This window comes from Acanthopagrus latus, chromosome 6 (assembly GCF_904848185.1).
Source record: "Acanthopagrus latus isolate v.2019 chromosome 6, fAcaLat1.1, whole genome shotgun sequence".
NCBI classification, from domain to species: Eukaryota; Metazoa; Chordata; class Actinopteri; order Spariformes; family Sparidae; genus Acanthopagrus; species Acanthopagrus latus.
In genome coordinates, this window is record NC_051044.1 from 20,919,997 (window position 1) to 20,943,639 (window position 23,643).

Below are 23,643 nucleotides of genomic sequence, written 5' to 3' on the forward strand. Positions count from 1 at the left end.
ATTTAAGTGCCAAGGTTTGAACTTATCTTGTTTAAACTTGTACCACAACTAATAGAGAAGAGAGGGTGAACAATATAATATGGGTACAATATGGGTTTTTTGACTTTCGAGACTGAGGGTTTCATGTGGGCTACATATAAACTGTTAGCAGAGATTTAAGAGTAACCAGACTTTCTGGAAACACACAGGACTGCCTTTAGCTTTGTGTAATTATTTGTTTGCAAAACCAATCTGCCTCCAATTTTTGTGAACTGACCCTTTAAAAAAAACTTTAAAGGGTGATACCTCTGATGCACAGCACTGAGCTAACTATAACAGTAACAGTGATAATCCCAGTGCACTGTAAATAGAATATACTCTCCCATCAGGAGTTTTTCTGGTGGCAGACACCCTCCGGTTTTCTGTCACTCCCTCTGGGAGCGCCTTGGGGCCAGCTGCTGAACACTGGGAGACCATGGTGCCAGACATGGTTTGTCATCATACCAAGCTGCACAAATGCCTCTATTCACATTTGCGAATCATTTTCCCTCTATTTCGCAATTGTGCTCTGGAAATCTTTACTGACATACGGGGATATCGTAAAGCTGTAAGAGCAAGCATGCTCAAACACACCTGTGTGTCATCTTCCCCTCCCAACAGCTTTCTGATCCATTTGCCTTTGACCTAACACTTACAAAATACATTATCTGAACCAGCAGGGTTGTATGGTCTTGATTAAAACATAACCAACAGTTACTGCATGTTGTAATACCATTTCAGTGGAATATAATTAACAAACAATACTGATGACTTAAAGGTCCCATATTCTATTGTTTTTCGTCAATTTCACACAGTTGTCAGAGGGTCAACAACTCTGTATTTGATATGTATTGCCCCAAACTCATCCATGGTCCTGAATTTCAGCTGTCCAAAAGTCACTCAAGTGAGCTCTACTGAGAGCAGGCTGTTTCTGTGCCTGTACCTTTAAATGCTAATGAACTCCGTCTGTCACAGCCTACCTTGCCTGCTACATGCCCCTCTCAGGGAGAGGATGCCTCTTACCCTAGCGGTAGCATGCGCTAATGTAACGCTATGGCTCGCTGAGATGCTGTCACTCAACCATATCACTTTGACCTAGAATCAGACCCAGAAGAAGAGGCTCCTGAAGACGTACAGACTCTGCAACTGCAGCAGGACGTTTCAGAATGGTTAGTGTGGCTGAATACTTAGTTTGTTTGTTTGTGTTGTTACATTTACTACTATGTAGCTGATGGCTAACAGCTAGTGAAATCTGTGTTTGTCTCCAACACAATCTTCAAACTTTTGGACACTGTTCACATCGTCTCTGTCTCCAGTCTGCACATATTTCCAGACTTTTTACTGTGACAACCAAGCTCCCTCAGAATATTATTAACATTAAACTCGCTTCAAACGCCATTGCATAGCGGACCGAAGCGGAGCTAACTAGTTAGCCATTTTCCAGCAGACTTCTCCATATTCGTCGGCAACTGTAAATACTATCATACTGCGACAACGCTTACCTGTTGCTCGGGTGCAGTTGCTGGGTCGGTATGGTTGGGACTGATACTTTTACGACGGTCAGTGTCGAGGCAAAGCCAGCTTCGTACTGACCCTCCTTACTGAAGCAGTCCGATGTGAAGTGGTTAGCACACACATACAAGCTAACACGAACCGTAGCAAGCATGTTGTCATTAAAAATGAAACGCAACCACTGTCTCATCTGTTGTTCTGTAGCTGGGACAGAATATAGGCACTTATGTTGATTTATAGCTCTGAGTGACGACATTACAAAACACTGCTAGCTTAAAGCTGGACACACTGAACTTCACCTCTGGGATGGTCGACCCCCTTTCAGATATCTCCCATCATCGCACAGAGGAGGCCTTCCTATCTCATCCCTCCTTTCGTTACATAACGACAGGAGGTGAATCTGTACGAGCGCCGTTTTAACAATGGGTGGGCTGCAGAAATGATGCAGGACTCATTTGCTTTCCTCATTCTGGGAGCTGGCAGGTTCAGAGAGGACCAGTATATGTAGACACCAGAGAAAACGTGTTTTTCATAATATGGGACCTTTAAAGCGTAACAAAAGGTACACATAGAATGCTGCTGTGTCTGACTGTAGAGGGTTTTGGGATTTGTGAGGAAAAACTGATGTTAATGACAATAATTTCTCCTCTGTGCTGCCTGTCTATTATCTGTGTCCCCTGGAATGATCCATTTAACCCCCATCTGCTGTGATGGAGCTGCTCTGTGGGCTTTAGGTGAAGACTGTGACGATTAGGGTGAGCTCCAGGATGCAAACCGTGCAGGTGGAGGCCTTGCAGATAAAGAGTGTGTGTTTGCACAGCTGAGCAACCCCAAATACGTAAAAGCAATAAAATACCGCAATATTCTCCTGGTCTGAATTGCTTCGCCTGGGGTTTTAACTTTTTTTTTGTTGTTGTTGTTTGGTGTCTTTGCTGAGGGTTTGAGTTTGGTGTAATTTCTTCCAGCATGCGATAGTTCTTATGATTTTTTTTTATTTTCATTTTTGTTCCATTCCACACTGTGCCTTGTCTTGATTTGTTTAATTGTTCTAGTAATGTTTTGCATCATTGATTTTTGTAGCTGATTTTTAGTAGTTGTGTTGGGTTCTTCTACCGCTTTGTGGTGAAGAATTAAACATAAATACTGTTTATGAAGTATGGTTCTGGTTTTGACAATTGGAGAGAAAAGATCAAATATGACCCAATTGGAGTCCTGCAACTACACTGTTATTGTGAGGCTGTTTAGGCACAGCAGTACTTTGAGAGAAATGCTAAAGTCAGTATGCTTTAACTTGCTCACAATGCACACAGTGAAACTAACATTAGCAACATTTATTCTGGGGTTTAGGTATCACAATCACAATGTGCCATTCTAGTTTTATCTGCGGTCTGCCAAAAAAACATTCATATATTAAAAAAATAAATAAAAATCAGCTGACCAGTAGCACATGCATGTTAATATATGTATAAATTACTTACATTAATTATAGATACTTCTAGTAGTATTTGTATGGATGACTTTTGCCAGAGCAGCGTTTTAATGTGATATTGTTAACTAACTCAAGTATGAATTTTGGGCATTTTTAACAACTCTGGTTTTACCTATATATTTACTTACTTTTTAGCACATGTCATTCACGTGTTAAGCACTACTCACAGAGTACCGCACAGAGGGGAAATGTTGTATCTGATTTCATTAGACTCAATGTTAATAAAACTGTGTCCATGACCTGTGAATATCCAACGTTTTGTGATTTACTGCTAAAACACTTAGTAACAGCACACAGCACTGACACTAAGGGAAGACAACCACAGAATAAATTATATATAAGACTGATGCTACTACTGTGTTGTAAAGGAACAGGGTTGGGCTTAAATCAAGCAGGGAAATTAGCAGGTCATCAAAGTGCGTGCATTCAGACATTTTCTTCGCCGTTATCAGCAAACCTGCAATGACAGGCTTTCTTTTCGCTGCCAGCACAGCAGAAACTTAAGGATCATTTCGCACAATTCATTTCTCACTTGTGTAAACATTTTGTTAGCAGTCAAAGAAGAACGGAACAGCAGCAGCATGCCAAATTAGCTAGCAAAATGCTTTGCACTTCTCATGGTTATACAATAGGCTTTATTTCCCTCTCACAGTGAGTGCTGTGTGCTCTAAACACAGGGAAACGGTTTTGTCTCTCGCCTTTTGGTGTAGAAAAGGTGCATGCAAGGCTCCATTTTATAAATTTCAGTCCTGCTCATGTCCTCAAGCCTAATCCCCACTCCTACATATAAACCATAGATAATTGCTGACATTCGCACAATGTGCACGTTTGATTGGAAGGCCTCACACAGCTACCATTGTTTCTTATCCTTTCTGAGTGCAGCTGTGGATATAAATAGCAACCCTGCTGCAGTGTCATTGATTCATATATATGAGATCCCAATCATCGCTGAAGGCTTGAAAATAAAATACAAAGATGAAAAGAATGGGACTGAAGCAGAATTATTAAAATAAAATGATGTAATCAAGCACACAAATACAATCAATAAAAATAGAGTTTATAAATGGCACTTTGTCTGGCACATTATGGCAGAGATGTGTTGAGATCCTGCATGAAAGACAAAGTGCAACTCTAACAACCCAAAAGAATAATTTTGCATATAACTTTACATCTTTTACTAACAACTTAAGAAGTATGAGGTTTCATACATGTTAACATCACTTTCTGTTTCTATAGATAACAGGGTACGTATGGGAAATGATGTACGTTAAAGTGTTATTGTTTATACTGTACATCTGGCCACAAATCTAAATAAAGCTAGCTAAAGATTTGGTTCTTTACTAATATTGAAAGCTGCTTTAGAAATAGCCATAACATTATAATAAAGATGAAAACCATTTTGAATTGTGTCACACATGGCATCCAATTTTAAAAAAGACACATACATGCTCAGCTAGCAGCATCACTGCACTCTCAGTTCAAATCACCTTTGTATATAAATACCAATGACAAGATAATTTAAATCACTTTAATAAAATATGCATTGGAGGCTCGTGGCAAGAGAGGACAGTAAAATCTGAAGCAAGCATAAAAGAGCAGAGCGCCTTTGATGCTCAGATGAAACAAATGTCTTGTTTGGCGGAAGCGCTGTTTTTTTTTTTTCTTCTTCTTCTTCTTCTTTTTCAATCTAACACACACACACAAACACTCTACAAATTAGTGTCATTAACATTTTAGTTGAAGTGGATAAGTCACGTGTTTCATGAGATGATAAAAAACGTGCACTGATTATCAAACCTCTGTTTGTGTATACTGGAGGTTTTATGAGATGTAAAATATCATTTTTATGGCTTTTTGACTCATCATCATCAGGAAAAGTACAGCTGCAGCTTGTAACACCAATAATGGTACAATGACCCACTAAGCCTTCTTGTCAGCCAGCATGAACAATGTCCTGGAACTGGAGCACCTAAATAGAATAACCACTTTAATGGTTTTTATTACATGTGGGCTTGTTCTGCTTTGACATGGCTAAATATTTGCCTTGAAAAATGTTTACTGGTATGATATCCTTGTTTAAGGCTGTGCTGTCCTCCAGTTGGAGTAAAGCTAAAGATAAGGTACAATCAAAGATTTAAACTTTTAAAACAACTGAAGAGGGACTGCACAATCAGCTGTGGTAAAGGTCAGCTTAACAAGTTTTTTCAATCTGACAAATACTCAGCCATTAAAATTAACGACCGTTAATCATCATTGCCTCACTCTACACCTGCAAGTAAAGGAGAAGGCGGTTGATTTTGCCAAGTACACAGTCCTTTCTGATGACAAGTGGTACATAATGAACACTTCAGGTAAGTGGGATTTTGCTGCCTGGGCCCTTCAGCTGTGGAGCTCTTTTCTCTCTCATTTTTTGTTAGAATGTAATTATTTTGTCTTGTTTTACACCTTTACATTTTTGATTTGTATCTGCTTTTATTACTTAATTTTACCGTGAAGTACCTGGTTAAATCATGATATAAATGAGTATAGTTAAATATAGTTTAGTATGACAGTTATTATATCACAACACCGAACACAACTGTGTGATTGTAAAACTGTGATCTTTTCTAGGTTTGTTTGAGGCCGTTTCCCTGTGATCATTAACATATAATGATCCATGCATGGAGAGTGAAGCAATCATCCGATATAATATGATACAAATTTAGGATGAACCATTTCACAAATCCCCTGTCCACATCAATACAATTATGAATCTTTATTACAAGTGTACAACTTAACTCTTTCTGGTGTCCCATATTCATTCCAAGCACTCTGCTGATGGTGAAGTTGTGGATGAAACTGTCCTTCAGTTCAGTCTCAACATGTGATATCTGATAAGCCAAGTGTCTCACTGGTCCAAAGGATGTCATCTTATCAAAGAGGGACACGCCACAGCAGCGACTTGTCAATCACATGGTAGCCACACCCTACAGCATGCCCAGCTTTATCATTTGTTTTACTCTAAATGTGACCAACATTTTGTATAAATGAACATGATGTTGTATTAAAGGACACTTTAAACTAACGACTGAGATCATAAACTCTTTAGGAAACTGTTTACTGAGGAACTAAATCAAGTGAGAAGTAAGGTCATTTTCTCATGCGCTTACATTCAATCACACTACATTTTGCAACCATTGGAGCTTCCCCCTTGCTGGCTATTTAATAGAATGCAGGCTTAATACACTTCCACATTGGCTTCACTTCTCAGACCCGGAGGCACCATCCATATTTTATACAGCCGATGGACAGGAGATCAGTCCTGTACATGCATTATTCTGTTTTCATAGTCACGTATGCACACACACTCTGGCCCATGCACCTAATTATATTGAGCGGACGCTGGTGTCTGTGTTTGTCTGACTTTGTGTGCGTTTCCTGTGTGCTTGAGTAGCCTCAAAGGGAATCTATAAGCAACGCAGTGCAGTGAACAAAGACTGACAAGAGCCTTTGAGGCCATGCAATCTGATACATTTATTACTAGTCAGTGTAAATTAATCTGTGCCTTACAATACTATATAGTCTTTTTTGTGTCATACAAGGGTACACAAATGAACAAGTAGCTGCAAGATCAATCAATATGGAAGCCTCTGCTGACATCGAGGCCTTCTAGGTTGCGCAGCTATTTTGGCTTTAAATCTTCTTCAGCGCCCATTACAAAGTAAAGGCCTGTAAAAACAATGTGGGAAAATTAGACTTAAGAGACTTATCATGTTGTTTTATTCTTTCCTTCAGGGTTTCTTAAACATTCTTGTGTAGGAAAAAAGAAATCATCAGTTCTTTTTTTTTTTTTAGTTGAAAGCACCAACAGAAGCTCCCCTCTCCCACAGACAACACTGCTCCTGAAACGCCTCGTCAGTAATCTCGCCTTTAATTCCATGACTTTGTGACATCAGAGTCATCCTAAATCATCTTAATGAGACAGGAGGTAAAACAGAGCGTCTCAGACGAGGGATACATTGCTGTAAAGCACTGCAGCACTGGACAGTATGAGGAAATTGGTGTCTTTTTTGAGCACGTAAATCTACCCTAGTAATGACCCAAAATAAAAAGATGAACCTAAAAATTAGCATAATAAGTCTCCTTTAAAATTCCACATAATAAATATCACCAAGAGTCATGTCAAGAGGTTATTCTAGTTAGCTTGGTGAAATGCAAATACTGTGTGAGTGTATTATGAGCATGTTTTTATCAATTTCACTGATTGTTGTTTACTGTCTCCTGCTTCTTCACCTCTACTCTAATGCTTCTTTTTGTTATTTCCTGGTGACATGTGTTGTGCATCTTTGTAAGATGAGACTACCAATTATGCGGTGCTGTTTGTGTGTCTTCGTTGTCATTTGCGTTTCTGTCTCTGTCCATGTGTCGCATGCACACATCTCCCCCAATCTCTTTCCCTTCAGGAGCCGCTTTTTTTTCCCCTCCATGATGAAAATCACTACGGCTGCCTCCTAATTAAACAAGCACTAATTTCAGGAAGATTAAAGATTACAATTAGCCATAGAACAGAGAACACGGAGCAAGAATAAAAATACACTCCTGTGCATTCATATGCCATTTAACCAAGGAGCAGGACTCATTAAATCAATTAATAAAATGTGTGTGTCTGCACATAAAGTGAACACTTGAAGGCCAAGAGAAAAGAGTAAAGAGAAAAAAGATCATCTCAAGTCACGGCTGTTGGGTGTTTGTGATACGGGGTCAGTTAGTCCGTCAGACAGACACATAACCTGATGCTACCAACAATCCCTTCACTCACTTCTTACACAAAGATTTATTCCATTTCATGTCTTGTGCGTGCAGGTGAAAACAGGAGCAGAGGACCGGTGGAGACACGCGTGAAAAACAAACACATCGCTCTAAAAAAAATTCTCCCATTGGCTCAGCACAGCTTAGACAAATGTCTTGACATTTCCAAGCAATGAAACATGAATCACTCTTCATTTCCACAGAAACATGAGCACTGACTCCACTGGGTAGCAAATCTACCAGGGCAATGCATCACTTTGTGTGCATGTGTGCTTGTGTGTGCGCTCAGCGGGCTTCTATGTGTGTTTCACGCTGGTCCCTCTACCCCAGTGACTCTCCCTCAGAAGACAGGTAAAACAAAGCTGCTGCACAACCTCTCCTCTCCTGTTGATTTTTTCGTGAAGTTCACATAAACCTCACATCCTGACCATAATGAGCACTGGAGGCTGATATCTGACAGAAAACACACTCATTCGTCGAGCTGCCGTGTGAGAGAAGAGAATGGATCTGATCCCAGTGACTGATTCATCAAAGTGTGAGAAAAAGACACACAGACATCGTTATTATACGAATGTCATAAAATAAACTGCCCTACATTCATCCTACATACTAGAAATAGAAAACTTTCTTGTTTCAGGGGTTTCCACCATGAGTAGAGGCTTTAATGAAAGATTAAAGGCAGACATAAAAATAAAATCTGGCAAGCGGTCGTGTTATCGTTCAGCTGCAGAGTGTCTCAAAATGAAATCAAATAATTTGGCAAGACATCTATTTCCTTTTCTAACCACGCTACAAGAATTCTGTTTTTAAAATAATTAAATGGTTGTTAAATTTGTGATAACATTATGATGGTTCATGCTCTCAATAAAGTGTCGTGCTAAAGTCCACTTCAGCAACATTAAAAGTACATGCACTTTGTTCACAGACACATACAAAGAGTGTCAGAAAATAGATTCTACACCAGTTTTGCAACAGTGTCATCATCAGGGGCTGTGCTGAGGGGAGAAACTTTTGGTATGCTCATGTGCACTTTTACTTACATAATACATATTATTATTACAGCACACTTTGTGGAAGATGAGATATCTGCCTCTCTCAGCCTGTGCTCACAGCAAAAAAGCCATAAAGAAAGTCAATGCACGCAGCTTAATATGACTTATAATTACATGTATTGTTAGACCCCCAGTGGCCACAGTTATTGTAACAGGAGCAAAGAAGGAAGTCAAGGAGGAAGGTGGACTGATGGTTCAACAAACCCATAATATTCACTCAGCAGACTGGCTTTTCAAAACAGAAACAGAACGTCAGTGATGAGTTATATTAACATCCGTGAGAAAATTAACTCACTATTTCTGTCATTAACATACTTATTTTAACCCACATCATGACGTAGCTGTCTAAGCCTAAACAAACTGGGGTCTTATTTAAAATATTGACTGCATGATGATGGTCATATATTGTTTTGGGAGTCAATCAACAGATTCAGTCATTTAAGTATAAGGATGTTTTGGCCTCTTTCTCATTCCTGATGATGAATAAAAGCAAAAAACAAAGATGAATTTTGCATTAATATCCACACTCTAATGCAGGAAAATCCTGCTTGTCCAGCTGACTATTCATCTAAGTTCAATTATAACCCTCAATTCCTTCTGATCAGCCTACATCAAGTGGAGGCTTAAATCATCAACTTCTGGTAGGACAGACCCACTAACTACTGAACTACCACCAACATGTATCTTCAAATTAGGTTATTCCAATCATTTTCTGAAAAACTGAAGAATTATGTTTTTCTTTACAGGTTGATAAAATTCTAATTCTTATGCTAAAGAAACAATTAAAAAACCCACTGATTCCAAAAATAAAAACACAAGGCTGTTAAAAAATACGCCCAAGCTCATGAAAAGTTGTGATCCAGAGATGCAAACAGGACTACGGGTTCAAATTGAGCAGTTTAAGGGGTTCATACTGGGTTATCTGTGAACCCTCGGTGCCCTGCAGTTACCTAGAAATGCTTCTTTTAGCGGCACACAGTTGTACAGAGCAAGTATTATTTGAGCAGAACATCTCTCTATGTGCTTTCGTAAAGCCAATTTCAGCAGTTGTTGTGCAATATAAATACACCATGGTCTTATGGCTGCAGTGCATGAATATGAATAACAACTAGGAAGGAGAAGAAGCTGTGATAAACATGAAACAACCTTTGATTACGTCTCTCTAAAGCTCAGTATTACATGTGAAACACTTAAAAATCAGCTTAGAATTTTTCTTTTTTTTGCTGCTGTAGTTCAGTGTTTAATGTTCCCCTATACTAGCACATGGCAATAACATCTCATAAAGCTTCACGTTGAATCTAAGTATTCAAATATTCCTTCGCAGTGTTCTCCGGGGTATCAAGAGCTAAGAGCCAGCAAATCTCACTGAATGACACATTTAAATAACTTCACCTGAATTACTCAAGATCTCAGCAGACTGCTGACGATGATAGCAGTGATGGATGATGGGAGATAGATGTATGAAGATAGATTACAGAATATCCCATTAACACCACATCTTTCTCCTCCAGCGTGAGAGCACAAGATGAGGAGGCGAGCAGTAATTTGGGTAATTTTGCTCCGCGCTTCACCCTTTCCTTTAATGACAATAATTATCTGTGGAAAACATCTGTAGGATGCGTTGTCTCCCCCACCCTTCCTCTCCGTCTTTGTCTGAGCCTTGTCTTTTTCTCTCATGTCTGACTAAATCACCAGTGTGTCTCTTGTCCTTCCTCCTCCTCCTCCTTATCCTCCCGTCATCTCACTTCTTAGCGCTCTCTCTGTGCCCCGAACTCGGTTTCTCTCAGTTTTGAGTCCTTTTCCTTCACACACCAAACAAATTGACACCCTCTCCAGTACATTTCCCCTGCATTTGGAGTCAGGGGTTCTTATGCAGTGGAAAAATTGACTGAAAGTTGTACTCACCCCAGTGGTTTCTCCAGTCGACTGGCTGGCGATCCCACAATTTCTCCAAGAGTACAGAACATTTGACCCAAAAAGTCCTGGAAGGAAGGAAGGAAGGACGAAAAGAAGGAAAGAAAGGAGGAAAGAGGGAAAGAGGGGGGACATGTTGGCACATATGAAGAGCAAACCAGAGAATAGTCAGACTTTGAGACTTTGTTGAATCATTGTTTATGGTAGAAAATGGGATAAGCCATTAATTGAAGCGGTGTCACGTGAACCCATTTTCTATTGTACTTGCAGACTAATAACTGCATCATACTCAATGGCTTTCTGTCCGCTGTTAAGCATCTCCTTTTGCCTAAAGACACCATTACTGTGCTCTGCTCGACAATGTGACATCATATCCAGCTTTGTTGTGAAATGTAAAACAAATTTTGTCAAACTGAACTCAAATGCTGCCATACTGTAACCACGAAGGCTCTGTGTGCATGACAAGTATGGATAAATCCAGTGGTTCTCAACAGGTAAACATCAGCAGTAGATCAGCTCAACACCCCTTCAGTTTTTTTTCCATCTGCCCATTCCACCTGTCAGTGCATTTAAAGCCAGAACTCTCTTGCTTGGAGACACAGCTAACCGCTGTGCAATGCTTAATTTCACAAAATTAAAACTTAAGTAACTTTATTACGACTCATAAAGGCTTGATGAAAGAATGAGATTTGCAGTAAGGGGGTGATTAGAATTGATAAACACTGTGATAGTAGTTAAAACTAATTCAGGCTTCAGGTTACCAAAATGATATTGCGTTATTATAATCAAATTCTGACAAGAGTAAAACACTACTTGGAGGGGGAACGAACTGCCACACAAGACTGACATCAATAGAGTGGTGTGGTAATGAGTCCTAAAATCTGGAAGTCAGTTAGCATTTTTGCACTTCCGATTCCCTTGTATGAAAGTCAATTAGTGTTTTGAATGGGTTTTTGGTTAACTGCCCCAAATAAACTCTGTGGTTACAACAGTCTTTAGATATTGGCGCTAAAGTCATACGTCTGCAGTGTAGTTTGTTTATAAACTAACACCAGCTTTTTACACCTAGTGATTTCATTTTACGCTTCGTAACTCTCGAAAGTGGTGTTCATCTTTGATGATAATCTTGCTGGACAAAACCTGTAAGTATCACAGGCTGATGTTTGTCACAGAGTTTATCTTTGGTGATAATCCAAAATCCTAATTCAAAAATAGGCTTTTTTGACCAGAGAAGCAGGGTGACGCTAACTTCCGGGCTGGCCTACAAAAAAACGTCATCCCCACAGCACTCTACAGGCTGTTTGTACTGTGAAGATGCTGCTGTGACTCCCCTCACTTAGCCTGTTTGTTTGATGAAGTTCAGCAAAATAATTGCAACCCACTCAGAATGGACCCAAAACCCACCTGTTTGGAACCATTGGTTTAATGAATTGCGGAGGATGATGGAGGGACTGAAAGCACCATGAACAATGATGAAGACGCATGATTCATATCAGTATTTATGCCTTTTTTAGAGACAGAGTGACCAACATGCTCTCACTGCCAACTCGTCAAATACAGCAGCAGAGGACTGAAGCTTCGACTCTCCACATCAGTGTTTCCCACACATAGACTTTACTTGGGCGGGCAACCCATTTTAACATCTTTTACTTAAGGTTTTTTTTTTATTTGTCCAAGACAAGGAGGCCATCTGCAATTGATTACTGGACAATCTGCCCTCACTCTACTTTTCCCATCTACAGACATTCACACATGCTCTGCAGGGAAACACAGAGAGAGATGCTGTCTGTTATTTCATCCCTTCTGTAAACGCAATTACTGTGGCATACTTTTGAGGTTGTGTTACCCAAGCTTGTGCACCTGGTTATCATTCCTTACCAAGTGGGTTTCGACAGGCTACGTAATTAACGACAAGCTTCTTACACACACAGCTCACCTGCTGTTGTGAAAACGGAATCAGGGGAGAGAAATCGGAAACGCGAGGTGTGCTTTTTGGGTGACTATAAAACAAATAAAGTCATCAAAGCAAACATATATACAGTATAGAGAGACGGAAACAGAAATTTGAGGCGAGCCTGTGCGTTTGCATTGAGATGGACAATTAAAGCATGCAAAATACTCAAAGCGTTTGGTTTTACTGAAATATTACAGATGATGGAAAGATTGTTTACGCACATAACATACACACAAGTTTAAAACAACTGAACTTGACAGTTGGATTCACCTAACACCCTTACTTGGGTCTCCTGAGTGGGACCATTTCAACCAGCCTGACCACCTCCTGATACGCACTGACCACGCTCCTGTATTTGACTGATTGAGAATGAAAACGTGCTGGAGTCACATGCTTTCATGTCTTACACCAGACAAAGTCTCTCAGCATCACTGAGTATTTATCTGGTACATAAAAAAAAAAAAAATAGACAAAAAAGACAACACCGTCTTTTTTGAACTAGTCACAGCAAGAATGTGTGGGAATCCAAACCAAAGACTCCTTAACTCCAGCCTTGGCAGACAGGGCACACTCAATAATTCATCTCTGGGTTATCATGTGTTTCATTCCAGAGTCTCCGGTCTGATATGCTCACTGAATCCTCTCACAGTTATAAAAAAGAAGAGCCTGGAAAATCTCCCCATCTTCATCGTGTTACAAAAACTGCTGAAAGACACGACTGTGTATTTTGTTTTGTATTGTGACGATACGCTGGCTTGACTCTCGTTTTTTGGGGGGGGGGGGGGTTTTTGGTTCTGATCAGTGATAGCATCCTTCCCCTCCTGAGGAAAAGGATCATTAATGTGAGACAGCGGCCATGCAGTGTCAGAAGTGAGAGAGATGCTGGGACCTACGTTGAGTTCTGCAGGCTTCCAGAAAGGTTGGGCAGCAGCAGCAACAACAACAGTGACAATGACAACGACAACAACAGAGCACATCATATACCAAGACACAACACTACCAAATACCTAGCACTCCTAGCACTGCTCAAGATGGCGAAGTGAGAAAGGAAAAACAACATGCCATGTCAGAAATGAAACACAGGTGGTGGAATTAGAGCTAGTGATGGAAAAATGCAAACCCCAGTGATCCAAATACATCAAATAATCATCACAACTGATTATTTTGAACTTTTTTCAATGCTTTCTGTCACCATAGTTTCCAGCCTTATGGCTGTTAAAACCACGTTTAGTAGTGAAACAGCAAATTTTCATGTAATGTCACATCATAATGGAAACTAATGGATAAAAGCATTGCATAATCAAAGTTTTTCTTCATGAGTGTATAGTAAGGTATTACACAATGCCTACTACTAGAACAAATAAAAATAATAAACCTAAATATGACTAAATCACAGATAGATATTGCATAATTATAGCACAAGTACACCATGGATAACATCAGTTAAAAGCTAAAAGGAGAGACATTGAATAAGAAGAAAAATAAACATTTTTGTATTTGGATACTTCTATGATCAGGCAATAAAACGGGTTTGCTTTATTCCATCAAGGAGAAGTCGTGCAGCACGCAACACCGAATCCAAAATATAGAAAAACAGAAAAACACATACATCGCCTCCATTAGACCACAGATAAAAAAAAAAGAGGTTGGCCAATCTCAAATCACATTAAATCACACCATCTGACATCAAGCAGTATTTACTTTTTCAATTTTCAGAGCCATTTACGCCAATAATATAGATTTGACTGAAGACTGGCCTCCATTTATCTGTGGTTCAAGGTTAAAGTACGCACACTCACATGTTTGGAAAGGTCTGGGCTTTTGGAGTCCACATCATACCTGCAAACACAAAATAAAAGCAGCAAAGCCATTTTACTTGAACAACTCTTATCTAAGTAGGAACACTTTGACTGATGGGCTCTGAAAGGCAAAATTTAAAAATGAACCCTGGTGATCTGTCATCACCGGGGGCAGAAAAACAAAATCAGAAAGCCTCTCTTATCGCATTTCTGGCTTAACAGATGTTTGTTTATGTGTATGTTTGAGGACACGGTGTGTCTTGAATTGCAAGAGAAGGGAATTGGGGGAAAGATATGAATTAAGAAAGTCTAACAGAGTAAAATTAAGACTTTTTTTATTATTATATTTGCTGAATTAAAAACCACAGCATGTAAAGAGACTGGTCGGACATTCAATAAAATGTCAAATGAGCCAAGATAAGAAGAGGGCAGGATCTTCGCATCTTGTCAGATGTTACTATATATGGGACAGAATAATTGGGTAAGGGTTCAACAAGACCTCGTCCCCTTTTTCCATAATAATGAGAGCTGGAGCCTGATCTGATTTGCATGTGAATATAAAACCATGAAAGTGAGGGAAATGGAGCATATGTGATGTGCAGAGATTAAACATCTGATGAAATGATAGATCCTGTTTGCCTGGCGATTAATCAGGAACAAATTAACGGACAGAAATTAACAAATGATTTGTATAAATGCACATGAGAAAACTCGACACACACACACACAACCACACACACACACACACACACACACACACACCACAGTGTTGATGGGTTTCTGTCAGTATTAGTTGAAAAAAGATACAGAGTTGTCAAATTGCATCTATTTTTGTAATTTTACATTAAGTACATTTATAATATTTTGAAATATATATTTTGAAAAATGTCTCGCTTGTGTCAGAAAAATTTAATTCAGCTGATCAGAAATCATGAATGAGAGACAGAGAAAGAAAAGAACTGCTTGACTTAGAGACATTTTTCAAACATGCCAGGCAGAAACAGTGTTCACAGCTCATGATGTTTCAGCATTGCAGTTGGCATCGGCATGAATTAGCTACCTACAGCTGATAAAATATGCCCGCGATTGTCAGTCTGAAATGAGGAGCCTGTTTTTGTTTACTTCATTTTAAAATCAAAGTCCTGTTTCTGTTTGAGAGCATTGCATTTGAAAGGCTTGACTGTGGGCTAAGAGGGCACATGTCAAGTTACGTGGTTACTGTTACTGTTACACTACTGCTCAGTAGGACCCCAACCACAACCACAGCCTGCTTGAGAAAACGATCCAAGACAACAATGACAGAACAGCAGGATTAAGAGAAAAAAAGAGGACCAGTTAGCAGAAATTTCCAAAAGGAAGCTTGCATTATGAGTTAGTGCCATATAAAGTAATTCTTTTCGGTGTCCTCAGGTTGGATTCAAGCACATATGTGCTCTGTGCTGTTTAGCCACATCATTTTGATGCATTTAATAATAACCACAGCCTCAGAATCGAGACGTACTGATGCTGAGTCAAACGCTCTGTTTTCTCCGTCTATTTTCTCCGACTGTTGTCTCTCGTCTGTGTGTGTGTCTGACTCACAATGCTCAATGTAACACATAGATTTGAAGGGCTTAGTAGTCTTGCATGAATGATTTACATGGCAAGCGAATCCGTCTGCAAGTTCCTGGGCCTCTGGTGCCGGTCAAACACTGTGCCAGTTAGAACAGAAAAACGCTCAGTCAAACTTTAATCATTTAATTTATCAGTTACAGGTCCGGTCCCAGATTGAATGGCGCCTGGGTCAGAACCAAGACAGCAGTCCGTTTATTACCCCCACCCCAGCTACAGTCTGTTCACAAAAGGACTCTAACATGCGCCGGAAAAATATATTTACCATGTACCTATTAGTGGTCTCTGGGGGGATGGAGAGGAATGGCATGTTAACAAGGTGGATTGTGTCCCCCTTAGTCCCCCCTGAAATCACCTTCTGCCACTACAGTTGTACTACTGTAATACAGAGCTGGTATGTTTTCACACCTCCGTATAGGGCTCCTAAATATAAATAATTGTTGGCTACATATACATGTTGTTTGTTCCAACGTTACCCTCACTGGCTGGTTTGGGTGTGTGGACAAGCAATGCAGACGTCAGGTTTCTGCTTTAATGTTCATAGTGTATATGTTTCATTTTCCAAGAGAAGAGAATTTAATGAGGAGGAGTAATCACGATATTTGGCAAACTCTATCTAACACATGGGTTGTTATTAGTTTTAGTGCAAACTTCCTCAAACAACAGAAAAAGCAGGATGGAGCAGCTATAATTACTCTACATTGTGATATAGCGCTCTGAGTGAACAGAGCCTGCCGCACCACCGAATAATGCAGTTATCTAACCCCTTGGAAATACCAGCTCGCTGCAGGTAGTAAACTTATTAGCAAGGCATACTAATGCTCATGGCATAAATACACACATTTAATCCATCCCATCCCTCTTTCATATGTGCATGTTTAGTGTTGTAAAGAATAAAAACAAGAGACAACAGCCTCTGAACTCTTGATGTATTGCTCTTATTAGAGCCTCAAGCTTTTTCTCGTTAGGGTTGCTATGAGGGAATGATTGGGCTATCGCTGTTAGGGGGCTGGGTTTCACCCGAGACTGCAGCTGCGGAGCTCTCAATCAGCACGGAGCAGAAAAAAGGCATCACACTGAAGGAGGACAGAGGGCAGGAGAGAAGATACCATGATTGTCTGACTGTACTCACAAGTCAAAGCGCAGGCTCTGCTTCTCCTCAAAAAAGTAGTCCAAGATGTACTTTCGAACAAAGTCCGGGTTTAGGGTGTTGTCTATCACCTCTGTTCTGCCAAACTGTGGAGGTAGAAAGACAGATGGAGGTCAGCAGAGAGAAAATGATGAAAGGTAAAGCAACAAAACACTGTTTAATAAACAAATACACTTAGCGCGGCTGCCTGCTTGCACTTTATCTTTGTTTTCGCTCTTCTCCTCTCCCTTATTACACATGCACACACATACATTTACAGGGGCCTGATTAATGGGGGTGCATTCACACGCCGCCGCTGTTCAGAGGAAGGCTGGGGTCTGTTTCCTACTTCCTTGATCCTCCCCACATTAATTACAGTGGGATAACTCGCGCATCAACCCCACAGAGAGAGAGAGAGAGAAAAAAGAAGAGGTGAGGAAACTGGGTATAGAGACAGAAAGAAACAACACGGGCAGACTTGGTGAGGGAGTGAGGAAGAGAAAAAAATGTCAGAGCAGGTAGACGAAGAGCAGCAGGGATGACAAGGGAGCAGAACTGGAGTGGAGGGTTCGGACTGAAAATGGGAGCAGGGCTGGGAGTGGGAGTGGGAAAAGAGTGGGAAGGGAGAGGAGGGGAAATGCAGTGATTAAGGCCTCCTAATTAGTGGGATTCTCGCTCCCAAAGTGCCAAACGCAGGGAAAAATGCCAGAGAAAAAGCTGGCAGAGACCCAGCAATGCCGCATGCATATATTGTACGAAAAGCTGATCAAGAGTGTTGCAAAGATGTATCTGTTTTCCTCAGAGCAGCAACTACCAATAACACAGGACAAGACACAAGTTTATCCATTCATGTAATCTACAATGGAGAAAGCAGTTAGAAATGGTGCCAAGCTGCCAACCTAACTGGATCACTGATACCAGGATGCAAACCTGATTGGATCACTAATGCCAGGCTGCCTATTTACTTTATTACAACAGGTTATTTTTGATATGACGGCAAGTTTTTCAAGCCACAGAGGAGAACAGAATAGTTCCTGCCTTCTGCCAAGGTCAGAGGACACACCACTGGAAGCCCCACCTCGCTGGTAGCTACCCAAGAATTTCAATAGCTTATTGCAGAACATGTCCTAAAATGTCATCTAGCCATCGCACCATGAGGTTGCAGCACACTTATTACACACTGAACCAGTTTTGCTTTCTTGCATGTGCCCGTCACCTTGGAGTTCCCATTTCTGTGTATAGCGCACACAGAGACCCAGAGACGAACAGGTGGTCCTATAGTGGAGAACTCGCTGATCGTTTTGTCAGTCTGATAGTTTGAGGTAATCAATAAACTTTATTTAGGATTATGTGGTTAAAGTAATATAAGCCAACTGACACACAGTGATGCCGGGGCCTTTACGGAAGCAGATTTCCTGTTTGCCAGCTTGGTCATCCATCACTGTAGCTCATAAAATCAGGTCGAACAAAACTATGACACGTCATTTGTTTAGTAAAACTCTTTAAGCTTACAGAGATAAAGAGCAAACACTTGATTCCAGGCAGTGGTAACTCATATTAATGACTGTTTCACAAGTTACCTTTGATTGTTTTCTTCTTAATTAATTGTCTCAGTCAAATTAATCTGAATAAATTCACTTTTCTCATAATCATTCGTGAATTTTGTCACAACTGCAGGAGTGGTGATTCAATTCACACAATAATTAAGAAATCAGAGCACTGCTGTATTGTGTCTCTTGCCTGCAGCGTACAATAAAGATGCTACCCATTATACACAGCTCTGTTTTATTGGAGCACGGCCGAAATCTACTGTTTCAATCAGTGTCAAAGAAGCCATTTGTAGGAGTCGATCCTGTTTTTCCGTAATGTACACGGCAGGTAGTGTAGGTGGATGTGTGTGTGTGTATGAACCTTTTTTCAATCAATACAGTCAAAACAACAAATGTGATACATTGTGGGAAATCAGGACAACACAACTGCTGTAAACTCACACACGCCTGTGCTGTTACACAATGTTAAACACCTCTTTGAACTCTGAGGCTGTGTTTTTCTCTGTGTGAACCCACTGACCGAAGAATGAAATTTAACGCCAGCGAAGGAGAAAACTTGAGAAAAAGGACACGGATGTTGAATCCGTGAGCAGACCCAGACTTTCTAAGTGACTCCGAGGTGTTGATGAGGCTGTGAGCACATGTTAGTAAAGAGGTGGGTGATGGCTGGGATGAGCTCCATAATGTGATTTCCCCGCTGAGTGAAAGAGACAATACCGCGCTGCAGAGTTCATTAGGTACTGCTGGGCTGCTGGAGCCGGCTAATGAGAATCTGGCGTTGAAGTCCCTGACCCGCACTCTCGACACGAACACACACACGCACACGCACACATACAGCCAGTTGCAGGGGGGCTGCTGGCATGCAAGTACATATGGCAAATTGAACTCTTATGGCTAGCTACACTGGTACCTGCTGCGTGGGATATTGAAATGCGAACATGTCCCTAAAATAATTTACACACACACACATATATACACTGCAAGTGAGAGCACTGAGTAAAATAAAGGCTCCAGCACAGGAAAGTGATAATAGGACATGAGTTTAATCCTTCAATATCTGGGAGGTTCTTTGGTTACAAACCCGACAAAGATTTCATTTTCTTCTTCCCTGGAGCACAGAGGAACCACCGCTGAGGATTTGTGCCATCTGAATGTCCTGTAGCGCCTAGGCCAGCACAGAATTAAATTCTCCTTCACCATGCTTCTGTAGACAGTAGTTTGTGGAGGTTGGTGTTCTCACAGAGAGAGGAAAATGACGGAAGTGTGAATTAGCGTAGACTGAGTGGTTTTTTCTGTTTTGGCCCTTGGTGAAATGCACTAGGGTGTGTTTCGAATTCCACACAGCACAGAGAGGAGAGCACAGAATATTGAACAGCCCCACCACAACGGAATTAAGTAAGGGGTTTCTGAGACAGGAAAGAGCTGAACAACCAGCTGAAAACCACTTCTGCCTCACACATGTGCTGAGTGTGGTGTGGCTTCATGGGAAAATAAATCCCAAAGTTTGTTCGAGCTTTGAGCCAGAGCTGCAATTGTGTCTGAAAAAGAGCCATACTGTATAGCTACACAGAAACAGACACTACAGCTACAGCTACACATACCCACCAGCAGTTTGTGTTAGAATTTCATGTTAGAGGCCAAATTGGAAAAAGATTAATGAAAGGTCAACTGTGTCACATCTTCATAAAGCTGCTCTAAATTAGCATCATCCACCACGTCTCTTGCTCACTCTCAAAAGTAGCATCAGACATGATCATAGAAAAACAGCATTTTACCTTTTCTTGTGTAAGCAGGGCAGGTTTTTCTGTCTTGGCCACACTCCCACAACGATGTATAGACAGAACCACACAGGCTGCATTATTTTAAAAGATTTCATTTTGGTCAAGTTAATAGTTTTTGCTTCAAGCACTCGGGAGCAAAACATCTCTGTCAAATCATTACAAAGAGTAAACGGCTGTAAAACTATTGCCTCATATTAGACAGAAGTGTCAATTTGTTGTTGCCACAATCGGTCAACTCAACCCCACTGGAGTGGGTGGATTCAAACATTTGGACCCAGGCTAGTAACATGGTAAATATTAGAATGTAATGCACTGGGTCAAGCAAAAGCAACAAATCAAACAGTACTGGCAATTTATATTTGGATGTGAAGCCACAGAAGGGCTCTAATGTGCATGATTTAAAGAGTCTGGGGAAGGCTTAAAGACCTTTTTTGGTGGATGTACCCATGAGGATCTTTGATGTGTATTAAGAAGGCATCGCCGCAAACACACCAGTTTCTCTTTGTACATCCATGGTATTTTTCTGGATTTCCAGATGCATACATCCACAAAAGGCCCAACAGTCTGATGATTAATAAAGACTAAACCAATATTACATAAAACATATTTAAATCCATGAGATCTGGATTTGTAATTGGGTTTGGAGCAAACTGTACTTACTCATAGATACCAGCCACCTAAACATGCTTGATTTTCTTCATTAAAATTCTTATAAGCAAATGTGGACAAACAGAAACATAAATCATGTGGCTACAGCTCAGCTAAAGTTAAATAATCTCAACGCCAGAGGACAAAACCTGCCCTATAGTGTGGTGGTACAGCAACAGATACTTCTGTATCTCTTGCCAGATGGCAGCAGTGTGAACAGACCTGGGTGGGTGCTGTCATTGAGTGTCCTTTGGGCTCAGTTTGACCACTGTTTATGCTGACCTCTTGAGAACTTCACGGGGTGTTCAGTAACCCTTTAGTAATGTTAATAATAATTTGTCGTAATTGACTTCCAACACTACAGGGCTGTGTTTGATTCAACCCCGGGTTTGTTTGGTTCTCATATTTCTTTTTAGAGACAGATATATCAAACGAGAGAAGAATGGTCAGGCAGTCTGCTTCTTTTTCTTTTAAGATTATTTTTGAGGGGTTTGACCTTATTTGACAACAACGTCGGGAGACAGTTATGTTGACATCAGTTGTTTAAAGTCAGATCTCTTCTCTTCTCAAAGTGTTTTGCTGACAGTTCTCTCAGTTCTCCACTGAGGTTGCATTAGTCAACAATACTTGACATTGTTCAACAGCATGTTTGTCGCAAGATAACAGTCCTACCTGGTGCCTGCAAATCTGCTAGGACCTGAGAGCTTTACCCTGCATAATATTCTCTATTGTTTCAAAATACTCTTCGTTTTTTCCTGACAATATATAATATGTTCAACAAATGACGTATTCTAGATCAGGACAGACAAAGTCAGTAGTAGGCAGAACAATCATGTTGTTCAGCTACCAGCTCATAACCAAGATAATCATGCATTCAAGTTAAATGACAGCTTTCACACATTAAACATACTGGAAAACCCCTCCAATCAGCCAAAGCATAAAATCACCCTAAAAGTATTTTCCCAGTAAATCTAAGCAAGGCACTTTGCACCGTGCAGGAGAATGTGTGACTCAAAGGCACACGGATGATTTAATTCTGTAACTTTACATAGCTGCAGAAATGATGGAGATATTCTTTGTCTTAATTAGGACCTTCATAGAGATCCTCATCAAATGTGACTGAGCCTGAACGACATGCCGGACGATCCTGCCACAAAACCTTATTTAAACTCCCTCACTGAATCACCTGTTTGTTTTCGGACTCAAGTGTTACCTGGAGCCGCATCAACACCCACCACCTCTAAGTGATATGATTATGGACCTGACAGTTTTATCACTGGGATTGAGTGACTGCTTTAAATGTTTCTATTATTAGAGCAAAACCAGTGAACATGACAGAATGAAGTGTGTTCTGTCTTGATAATAAGCCAAAGTGAGAAGCTCATTATATTTATTATGATGGGTGTACTTGATAGAAATAACAGCCTGTCTCAGTGTCAAACTAGGGGGGAAAAAAAATGTAAGAAATGTAAAAAAGTTGATGGGAAGATTTTTGCATACAGCATGTGTACGCTTTAAGTACATACGTATACACATTCCTCACAAACACACACATACAACAGAGTTCCCCCGCTTGCCAGCAGCCCACACACCCATCTGCTTTCAGCGGGAAAACACACAAACAGGATTTAAGGGTCATCTGACTGTATAAATACATATGAACTACATTAAATTATGACCCATTGTACATCTATGGATCAGGTCAGTGAAAATGAAAATCTGTGGCCACTCTGACACATTGATAGGTTGCACAGCGGGATGAGTAATGATGTCAAACACTGAGACGATTAATATACAGCAGCCTGTAATGGAAACCTCTGCTTAAGTATATGTACACAGAAAATGTCAAGGATACACAAAACAAAAACAGTAATTCAGACTTGAAATGATTTGGAAATGGCAAAAAAAAAAGCCTTGATCATATTTCTGTGCACAATCACAGTAGCCCAAAAGGGATAAAATGGCTGTAGAGAGGGCCTGGTGTGATCTTAGCTGCCACCACAGCGGAGTGTAACCCCAGATTGTGCACATACGTATGTCAGTGAGATGCTGGCCTTTGGTCTAAGTCTTCCCTCTTAGCAAACACTTCCCATACAATGTGTTTCCAACACAACTCATGTGACATCTGCAAGACGTAAATGGAGAGAGGGGTGTACGTCAATCCATGTCTCAATACTTTCCAACTTCCCTACCCTTTCTGTGGGTCTCGGCCCCAAGTCCTTAAAAGAGGGTCAAAATTTTAAAGTTGAAGTCACTGATTTGTTGTTCTAGTGAGTATTCCAGCTGCAGGAAGTGTTTGTAGGATCCTTCAAAAATGACTCCAGAATGCAACATTATGGCTCACTGGTGTTTTTTTAATAGGCGTTGGACAATAATGGCGCTCTATCACACATAATAA

At 40.5% G+C, this 23,643-nt stretch overlaps 1 protein-coding gene across 4 annotated transcripts in view; it reads right to left on the reverse strand.

Annotated features, from left to right (window-relative positions):
- The window catches only part of cpne5b (copine Vb), a 133,837-nt gene that overhangs the window by 73,921 nt on the left and 36,273 nt on the right, over positions 1–23,643 (reverse strand). For 2 of the 4 annotated variants that reach the window (XM_037102452.1, XM_037102453.1), the window contains exons 5-7: positions 17,270–17,373; positions 14,527–14,566; positions 10,765–10,841 (exon numbers count right to left, since the gene is read on the reverse strand). In XM_037102452.1, the coding sequence (XP_036958347.1) occupies positions 10,765–10,841; positions 14,527–14,566; positions 17,270–17,373 (221 nt within the window). Of the gene's footprint in view, positions 1–6,222; positions 6,728–10,764; positions 10,842–13,620; positions 13,894–14,526; positions 14,567–17,269; positions 17,374–23,643 lie in introns of those variants that run through there. The other 2 variants (XM_037102455.1, XM_037102454.1) reach the window with 2 other exon arrangements.